Genomic DNA, 10458 nt, shown 5'->3' with positions numbered 1-10458 from the left:
AATGATTAGAAAAAGTTAACAGCAAATGAATGTATTACAAAGGAATGTGCAGTACAGACGTCCGTGTCTTATCGAGGTATCTGCCGCACACGAGACGTGTGTCTTCTGGCAGGATAGCCAAAGAAGAAGACAAAAGCTGCTAAGTAACACAAGGTTTTGTATGGGTCCATGGTAAAAGTGGCTGACTCCCCCCCCCCCCCCCCCCCCCTCCCCACGCAGTCTGGTCCTGGGCCGGGATGGTAACTTTATGCTCCTTATCTGGTGTCGTTCGTCTCCACGGCAACGCCTGGGAGAGGAGGATGGCGCCAGCCCGTTTTCTGCGTACAAATATCAATGACATGACAACATATCCTTGTCTGATGAGCAAATGGGCAACACTTAATCCGTTGATTAAATGTATAAGGTCATATTTAAGCAAATAATGAAAGTGCAATAAAAGTCCAATAGTCTTCAGTAGTCATCATTCCATCCATTTTCTGAGCTGCTTATCCTAACAAGGGTCGCGGGAGTGCTGGAGCCTATCCCAGCTGTCAACGGGCAGGAGGTGGGGTCCGCCCTGAACTAGTTGCTAGCCAATCGCACGGCACATAGAGACAAACAACCGCACTCACAATCACACCTCGGGGCAAGTTAGAGTGTCCAATTAATGTTGCATGTTTTTGGGATGTGGGAGGAAACCGGAGTGCCCAGAGAAAACCCACACAGGCACGGGGAGAACATGCAAACTCCACACAGGCGGGTCCAGGATTGAACCTGTGACCTCAGAACTGTGAGGCGAACTCGATCCAGCAGCTTCACCATGGCGCCCCCGTGTAGTCATAATAATAATAAGAATAGTGAGAGCGTTTGACGTTTTTCACTAAACAAACCGCATAAAAATCGCTCAAAATGTGAGTTGTGTTTCTTTTTTTTGGGGGGGGGGGTGGATTTGTTTGTTTGTTTTTAACTTATGCCCAAAGCCTCAATAGAAATGAATACAGTGGAAACTCGTTTCAATATAGTGCCCACTTTAGGCTGCACGTCACCGGCTGCCATGTTGGAAAGGTCATCGCTCTCATAAAAGGCAATACAGTAACTGGTATTGAAATTAAGACGTAACTTGTTGTTGTTTTTTTTCAAATGATTTTAATGACGGCTTCTGTTTTGTCAACGCCAAAGCGTATCATACCAATACGCAACATAAAAAAAAAACTCGAAAAAAAAACCCTTAACTCGTCGTTGTAATCGTACAGAGTTTTAAGCAACCGTATACAGCACAATAGACCGACATAACTGTTTTTTTTCTTTTTCTTTTGGTTTTCTTGACGCCAAGACATAGGATGCGCTAACCACTATGCCCTTAGCTTCGCCGTCAGCATGGAGCTGAAATCTAGTGTTAGTAAAATATCTATGGTTACCATGGAGACTGAAGCGCGTCAACAATAAAAATTCCGAAAGAAACACAACTCAACCAAACTCTTGTTCCTAGCAACGCAAAACAGCTGTGTTTTTCTTAATTTGAGAAAGAAATACGTCAATATTCCAGAATACGGAGAGCATTGCTGGTGTATTGTTGTTGTATTCTATCTAACTGATTTCCAGAGTTTGACTTTTTGACATCGGAACGCTTTCTTGCATTACACGGAAGCGGCGGGGACGGAAACACAACAAAAGTGGAGCGTGTTCCGTAGCTGGATAATCTCGTCTATTACGACAAAGGACCCCACGCGTAAAACATGTTCAAAAACACATTTCAAAGTGGATTTCTTTCTATACTGTATAGCATCGGTAGCAAACCTCTTCAGATTTGGGATAAAAAGGTAAATGTACACTCTGAATTCGTCGTTAGACTCATTCTGCATTGCAGCCTAATGCTGGGGAGTTTATTAATAGTTAAAAAGTAACTCTAAATAACGTTGTTAGTAACCTATGATCGTTTTTTTCTCCAGCATTGATCAGTGCTAAATTTCCAAGTATATGTTTTCTGACTTGGAAACTACCCCACCCCACCCCGTCTCCCTGCCGTTTAGGTGAGGAACGGTCATATCAAGCGAATTACCGATAATGACATTCATTCACTCGTGTTGGAGGTCGAAGGGACAAACGTGAGGTGTGTCTCCACTTGGAAGTTATCGCCAGACCAATACTGCACGCCTCCATTTTGTGTCGGTTGTTTTCTTGACATTCTTTATTTTTACTCCCTACAGTACCACCTATATAACCTGCCCAGCAGACCCAAAGAAGACGCTGGGCATCAAGTTGCCTTTCCTCGTGATGATCATCAAAAACTTAAAAAAGTATTTCACCTTCGAAGTCCAGGTAGAGATACGAGCACTTCAAAAATAGAAAGGCCGCATCGATGGTAAAGTGGTGCCTGGATTTCTCCTTTTAGGTGTTAGATGATAAAAATGTTCGACGGCGGTTTCGCGCGAGTAACTACCAGAGCACGACGCGAGTGAAGCCGTTCATCTGTACCATGCCAATGAGGCTTGATGATGGGTGGAACCAGATTCAGTTCAATCTGTCAGACTTCACCAGGAGAGCCTACGGAACGAATTATATTGAGACGTTACGTGTGCAGGTCAGTTTGCAGCCACCTGGTGATGTTTGCTCAACATTTACAAACTTTTAAAGCACTGCACAAAATACAACACAAGCTATAACATTATTTGGAATTCAACCAAATTTACGGTTGCGACCAGAACAGAGCATATAACTCCATTTCTGAAGTCTTTACGCAGTCAGTTTTAGAATAGATTTTAAAGTTCTACTACTGGTCTATAACTCACACAAAATGGTTTAGGTCCTGCATATATGAAAGAAATCCTTACGGAATACAAACCCATTAGGGCTCTGAGATCGACTGACTCAGGTCTAATAATGGAGCGCAGAGTCCAAAGCAAACATGGTAAATCAGCATTTAGCTATTCCAGTCGTGCCTTGGTTCTCGAACACAATCCGTTCCAGAAGGCTGGTTGAAGACCAAAATGTTCGAAAACGAAGCACGTTTTCCCAGTACAATGAATGGAAACTGAAATAAAGCGCTCCAAGCCTAAAAAATATATTTTTAAATGATTTTTTAGCTTTTCCTGATAATAAACTGCAAAGTAGAAATACATGTATAGTTTAAATACTCAATATAATTCAATCATTTTAAGAAATATATTTATTTTTTGCTTATTATGTATGCTTTAGCCTAGTAATGCAGGGGTGGCCAACTAGTCAGAGACTAAGAGCCACTTTTTTTTCTGTTACTGCAAAGAGCCACATCATACACATGGGTACACATGAACATCATCTTTTAATCATTTATGCACGCATACACAAATCTCTGCTCTGCCAGATCTAATGAAAAGAACTACACCAACATGATAATATCAGTAATTTTCAACAGTTAACATTGTGTGCACTGTCTCACACACACACACACACACACAAACTCTCAGTTCAAGCAAGTCCACAAACAATAATAGAATAATTTTCAAGAACATCTTTCTCTTACTATGCTGCCTAGTGAGACTTCTGGCATTCCTTATATTGAACAATCCTCTTCAAATCTGGCTTGTATTCTGTTGTTGCCACTCTAAGCAATTCTTTCAAATGAGTGTCAGTCAGAACAGATCGATGCTTTGATTTCACATGTTTCAGGGTAGAAAACGCAGACTCTCAGAGACATACGTTGACCCAAACATGGACAGTATCTTAAGCGCAGCTCGTTTGATGTTGGGGTATTTTTCAATTGGCACACTTTTCCAGAACTCAACGGTCCCTTCCCTTAAAAAAAGCTTTCAGTTTATCCTCCTCACAAAGGTCGATCATCTCCAACTCGGCCGCAGCCTCATCTGTGACGAGCGGGGCTTTCAAACAGTTAGTCTCCGCATTAAATGGGTCGAGGAGGAACGTAATCTGTGGTCTTTTCAGTTGTAGATCACAGAACCGGGTCACAAAGCTTTCGTGCAGGTTTGCAACCAGTGTTGCATATCTGTCTCTTTTCTTTTTCAGGGCGGCGCTAGTGACTTGCTCACTGGCTTTTAGCAGAGTATGAAAATGTGTTAAATCTCTCTTTTCAATATGCGCCTCAAACAGCTTTAGTTTGTTGACAGACGCAAACACACTTTGCACCAGGTCAGGCAGCATTTTTAACTTACCCTGCAGGGTCAGGTTCAGTCTGTCCAAGTGACACAGCATGTCGACTGAAAATGCCAGCTCCATAAGCCACTCGAGGTCTGAGAGCTCGGGATAGTCCTTGTCCTTCTCTTCCATTAACAGTTTCACAGCATCCAAAAGCTCAAAGAAGCGAGAGAGTACCTTGCATTTTGACAGCCACCTCACAGTGCAGAGCAGCGGCAGGGCACCTGGAAGCCCTTGGTCCAGCTCAGCGATGAGATTCCTGAATTGCCTGTGGTTAAGCGCATGTGTGCAGAAGTAGTTGACGATTTCCATCACAGGCTTCATGACGTCTAAATTCAATGATTTGGACACGTGTTGCTCCCTGTGGATGATGCAGTGGAAATTCCAAAAGTCAGAAAGTGTTTGATCAGCTTTGTACGGACCCACAAGCGCGTTCACGGATCATGGCTGGCGCTCCATCGTGGCTATTGCAGCAGATTTGCTTTTGCAAACGCAGCCATCATTGCTTCTTTCACATCTATGGCACGCGTTCTGTCTTTTAAAGGCACAATATCAAGGAGTTGTTCTTTGATCATACATTCATTTGACACAGACCGTGCAAATATTGCCAACTGAGGCTTGTCTTGTATGTCACAACTTTCATCCAATGCCACACTAAAATACTCAGATGCTTGAAGGTCAGAGTGCAACTGTGATTCACCAGCTGTATTACTATCCAATATTCTGCGTTCAACACTGCGGCGGGACAGTTGAACGTCTGATATGCTCCGTTTTAGTTTGTCGTCTCCAGGAGCCAAGATTTCAAAGGCGTCAATGAGGCATTTTTTTAATGAAGTCCCCTTCGTTGTATGGCTTTTCAGCCCGTGCTATGTTCCAAGCCAGCTGATATGATGCAAGCGTTACGGTTTTTGGAAAAACTGCACCTGCTTTTCTGCCTGGCTTTTCAAAGTGATCAACTTGTTCTTGCGAAGTTAAGTCCCTTTTGGAAATTCCTGTTCGATGTTAGGGTGGAGTGAGCTGAAGTGACGCTGAAGATTTGAAGCTTTGAAATGCGCTAATGCTGCGTGACATATAAGACAGATCGGGTTGCCATTACGTTCAACAAAAAAATATAAACTCTCCCACTCTGACAAAAACGTCCTGTGTTCTTCATATTTTCATTTGGCTGTGCTTTTTTTCCCTGCCATTTCAAGAGGTAACTTTACAGAAATTGTTTACAACACAAATTACGTCACACCAAGATTCTCTCGTCGCTCGTTTGACGTCACTCAAACAGGTTTACGTGGTCAGTGTGCCATTGAGCTGTAGACTTGGCCAGGCTAAGTAGAGTATGCTAGGCTAGGAGTGCATTGCCGAATCTGTAGCGACTCGGCCCCCAGCCTTGTAAACCTTTTGTTTCTTAACAAAAGTGCAGAATAACCTTAAACAGGTAATAATGAGGGAGAAAAAAAAGTTTTTTATTTGCACAGCAAGTACATAATGTTAAAAAATAACAATAACAAAAGACAAGAAGCAATGCAAAACAACGGTTTCAGATGTTTTCGGTGGGGTTAAACTCGCCCCTTTTTCACATAGCACGGATCTAATGTCTGGTTCTGCCATCTTTTAAGCACTTTTCTGAAGTGGCTCATAGCAACATCATTAAACTTGTGCAGTGCTCTGCAACATTCAGCTTTATTCGGGTGATGAAGTTCTACAAAATTACGGATGTCGTTCCATTTAGCCCAGATAGCTTTAATATCGCCACCTGAGACATCCTTCCTGCCTTCAGCCTCATCAGCCGACATCTCCCTTTTTCGCCAACACTATCACCAGCTAACTGCTGCTCGTTCACGAAAATAAGAAGCAACTTTTCGACTTCCTCCAAGTTCTGTGGCCTCTGCTTGGTCAACACGGTTGCTCCTTTAGCAACATCACTTTCTTTGAGGGCATCCTTGTGTTTCAGAATGGTGCTCATCATCAATTTCGCCAAGCCATACTTCTTCGATAGCTAAAAAATACGCACACCAGATTCGTGCTCGGCTATTAAATCCTTCTTGAAGTCGACAGCTTTATGCACCACTTATCTTTTTTCAGCACCAGCAGCTCCACTTGCCTTCTTTGGAGTCATGATCGGGGGTTAATGTTGCTCAATTTGAAGAAAAAAAGTCACTTACAGTACTGGGAAACGCCGTGAGCAGAGGAGTGTGTGAGTCAACTGGTTATTTGCACGCGGTCACGCGCATTACGTCTTTTACGTTTTTTCTCGGGGGTGCATTCGGAAGCACAGTAACAAATCATCGTGGGTCATCTGGTCCGGGTGTTCGAATACCAATTTTCGTTCGAAAACCAAAGCAAAAAAAATCTCAAAATTTTCATTCAAAAAGTAATTTGTACGAACGCCAAGACGTATGAAAACCGTGGTACCACTGTATGCTGCACAAAAATTGAGCGAGTTGCCAATAGTGGTCACGTCAGTGTTCATTAACTCATTTAAATGGTCGCTGTTTTCAAGCACAGTTTCTCATGGTGCCAGCCATTTTACAAGTTTCTTTGAAAAGTACCGTACTATAAACTGCACCTTGTGAAAAGCACAGAATAGGTACACAAAATGAATGCACTAAGTTTAGTCTACAAAAACAAACAATACATTCTACCTAAAAAAAAAAAAAAAAAAGCAATCATAAACTTTCTCAAAAATGACAAAGGAGCATCTGTAATTCATTCACTGTTATATAAATAATCTACATATAACATAATAGGTATGAGCGAGGTGAATGTTTGTTAGTTTTCTTTACTTAAACTCTTTCCAGGCAGGGGTCGCAAATTTGCAACAGGTTTAATATAATCGAAAATTTCAAGTCCAGAGTATCATTTTCTGAAAGTATCGGATTTTTCTCTCTGCAAACTTTCATTTGGTCCAGTGAGAGTTAAAATGGTAATTGCTATCTTGTTAATGCTAATTATGATAGCTAACTATGTAGCAATTTGCTCCACCAGGTTCTGTACACAAAATTTATACCATGCAGTTAGTTTAAGGACTGAAGTCCATTCCACTTAAATGAGAACCTCATGCCTTTTTAGAGTACTTCCACTTTTCAGTGTTACGGCACTAAAAGCTATTTTAATTATACTTTTTCAAATGTTTTCATGTATTTCAATGCTTTTAGGGCTACACAGTGGATCAACTGGAAAGCGTTGGCCTCACAGTTCTGAGGTGCCGGGTTCAATCCCGGCCTCGCCTGTGTGAAGTTTGCATGTTCTCCCGGTGCCTGCTTGGGTTTTCTCCGGGCACATCCTCCCACATCCCAAAAACATGCAACATTAATTGGAGACTCTAAATTGCCCCTAGCTGGAATTGTGAATGCGGCTGTTTGTCTCGATATGCCCTGCGATTGGCTGGCAACCAGTTCATGGTGTACTCCGCCTCCTGCACCTTGACACCTCCTATAGTCTCCAGCACTCCTTGCGACCCTTGTGAGGATAAGCCGCTACGAAAATGGATTGATGAATGCTTTTAATCATGTAAAGCGCATTGAGTTGCCTTGTGTGTGAAATGCGCTATACAAATAAATTTGCTTTGCTTTGCAAAGTTGCACTACTGGGGCTTGAGTCAAAGTGAGGCAATTTATGAACAGTTTCAAATGTCAGTAAGTGTTAGTTCAATTATCCAATTTTTTTGTTAGATCACAAAAAAATATATTTTGAAAAGGTTTGCATAGACTTCTTTTCGCCATGACGTGTTTGAAAATTAACATAAAATTGTTGTATTGCTTAAATATTGTTTTCTCTGATCAATATAAATTTTTGATTTGGATTTTAACCCAAATCAACCTAAATTAGGGCCATGTATTTGTAGGAGAAATTCAAAAAAATAAAATAAAGCAAATACAGTCGACAAAAAGTACATTATGTTGCTTAACTCCAAAAGGGTGTATCAAACCAGTGAGTTTACATAAACATTAATTCCAACACAACCAACCAGAATCTTGTACAAGGTCTGAATCCCTTCAAGGGAAATTCCAGTGGTTTGCATTAACAATGTATCCAATAGGTCATGTAATATGTGCTCGATTTGACAATTTGATGTTACATCCTCTCTCATTTAATAGTGTTTTGAGAAGATTTTTATCGGCAATTACGAATTTTTGCGAGTCACGTGACCTACGTGGGTGGATGTGACGTGTTACGTGCCGCAATAAACGCCAACATTATGCCCAGCGCTAATTTCTCGGATTTATCCTCATCTGATGAAGAAATAGCAGTATTGGTTGATGGGGAAGACGGAGGAATATTTTCATACAGATTTGAACCTGTGGCTGTAAATAATGTTGAATTTTCAGATGGTTCTCAGGATTAATGATGCTGATGATGAGTCTGACGAGCTCGCTCCCCGGCCAAACGAGCACCGGGGCTCACGTGACTTGAGAAAATGGCAGCGCCCCTGAAAATTCGTAATTGTCGATTAAAAAAAATCTTCTCGAAACACTATTAAATGAGAGAGGATTTAACATCACATTGTCAAACTCAAGTACATATTACATGACCTATTGGATACATTGTTAATGCAAACCACCGGAATTCCCCTTTAATAAAAGCGACAATCTTACCCCTACTTCCAAAAGTTTAAAAGCAAGTAGATCCCTCTTAATCAGATCAAATACATTTTCAAAGTCAACAAACCATGGAAAAGTGGCTTTCCATACAGCCAGTCGAGTTCTCACAATAAATGACTCTATGTGACTGTTTGTCTTTCAGATACATGCCAACTGTCGTATCAGGAGAGTGTATTTCTCGGACAGGCTTTACTCCGAGGATGAGCTCCCAGCAGAGTTTAAACTCTACGTTCCCGTGCAGAGCCAGAAGGGCAAGGTGAGAAACACACTGTCGTTCCTGTGTGACAGCAGTTTGGATTTTACACAATAGAATGTATATTTATTTGTACTATTGGAGGTATGTCTCACACCACTGTTTTTTTTTTCCTTGCAGCAATAGATGTCCTGAATGAACATGCACCATTTCCCCAAAGCTGATGCATATTTGTGCTGTAGTGTCTGTGTGTGTGTGTGTGTGTGTGTGTTGTGTGTGTGTGTGTGTGTGTGTGTGTGTGTGTTGTGTGTGTGTAGTCATCTGATTGTTGTTGATCGTGGTGTTTTTATTTTTTTCATATTCTTGAATAAAGGAAAGATTAAGTATTCTGTCAACAGTCAGTTTATTTGGCACATTGGAGATTTTCAATAACATGTTCAAGAGTCTTCTTCTTCTTTTCCTTTCGGCTTGTCCCGTTAGGGGTCGCCACAGCGTGTCATCTTTTGCCATCTTAGCCTATCTCCTGCATCTTCCTCTCTAACCCCAACTGCCCTCATGTCTTCCCTCACCACATCCATAAACCTTCTCTTTGGTCTTCCTCTCGCTCTTTTGCCTGGGAGCTCCATCCTCAGCATCCTTCTACCAATATACTCACTCTCTCGCCTCTGAACATGTCCAAACCATCGAAGTCTGCTCTCTCGAATCTTGTCTCCAAAACATCCAGCTTTGGCTGTCCCTCTAATGAGCTCATTTCTAATCCTATCCAACCTGGTCACTCCGAGCGAGAACCTCAACATCTTCATTTCTGCCACCTCCAGTTCAGCTTCCTGTTGTTTCTTCAGTGCCACCGTCTCTAATCCGTACATCATGGCCGGCCTCACCGCTGTTTTGTAAACTTTGCCCTTCATCCTAGCAGACACTCTTCTGTCACATAACATACCAGACACCTTTCGCCAGCTGTTCCAACCTGCTTGGACCCGTTTCTTCACTTCCTGACCACACTCTCCATTGCTCTGTATTGTTGACCCCAAGTATTTGAAGTCGTCGACCCTCGCTATCTCTTCTCCCTGTAGCCTCACTTTTCCCCCTCCACTTTTCTCATTCACGCACATATATTCTGTTTTACTTCGGCTAATCTTCATTCCTCTCCTTTCCAGTGCATGTCTCCATCTTTCCAATTGTTCCTCTGCATGCTCCCTGCTTTCACTGCATATGACAATATCATCTGCGAACATCATGGTCCAAGGGGATTCCAGTCTAACCTCATCTGTCAGCCTATCCATTACCACTGCAAACAGGAAGGGGCTCAGAGCTGATCCCTGATGCAGTCCCACCTCCACCTTAAATTCCTCTGTCACACCTAAGGCACACCTCACCATTGTTCTGCTGCCATCATACATGTCCTGTACTATTTTAACATACTTCTCTGCCACACCAGACTTACGCATGCAGTACCACAGTTCCTCTCTTGGTACTCTGTCATAGGCTTTCTCTAGATCCACAAAGACGCAATGTAGCTCCTTCTGACCTTCTCTGTACTTTTCCACGAGCATCCTCAAG

General features: G+C 42.1%; 1 protein-coding gene across 1 annotated transcript; it reads left to right on the top strand.

Moving 5' to 3' along the window:
• The first annotated feature begins 1446 nt into the window (after positions 1 to 1446).
• Positions 1447 to 9169, top strand: cfap20 (cilia and flagella associated protein 20). Its single transcript, XM_061807538.1, has 6 exons — positions 1447 to 1799; positions 2010 to 2089; positions 2187 to 2298; positions 2372 to 2560; positions 8848 to 8961; positions 9079 to 9169. The coding sequence occupies exons 1-6, from the start codon at positions 1716 to 1718 to the stop codon at positions 9082 to 9084; spliced, it is 585 nt and encodes a 194-aa protein (XP_061663522.1). The 5' UTR covers positions 1447 to 1715; the 3' UTR covers positions 9085 to 9169.
• The last annotated feature ends 1289 nt before the right edge of the window (positions 9170 to 10458 follow it).

Source organism: Syngnathoides biaculeatus, chromosome 2 (genome assembly GCF_019802595.1).
Source record: "Syngnathoides biaculeatus isolate LvHL_M chromosome 2, ASM1980259v1, whole genome shotgun sequence".
Taxonomy (NCBI): Eukaryota; Metazoa; Chordata; class Actinopteri; order Syngnathiformes; family Syngnathidae; genus Syngnathoides; species Syngnathoides biaculeatus.
The sequence above is the reverse complement of the archived record's forward strand: the minus strand, read 5'-3'. Positions and strand labels throughout refer to the sequence as shown.

Bases quoted from the DNA above. Each gene is read 5' to 3' on its own strand.
- cfap20 (XM_061807538.1), top strand. From the start codon at position 1,716: ATGTTCAAAAACACATTTCAAAGTGGATTTCTTTCTATACTGTATAGC. The intron at 1,800-2,009 runs GTAAATGTACAC...CCTGCCGTTTAG, and splicing joins TTCAGATTTGGGATAAAAAG to GTGAGGAACGGTCATATCAA. The intron at 2,299-2,371 runs GTAGAGATACGA...TTCTCCTTTTAG, and splicing joins ATTTCACCTTCGAAGTCCAG to GTGTTAGATGATAAAAATGT.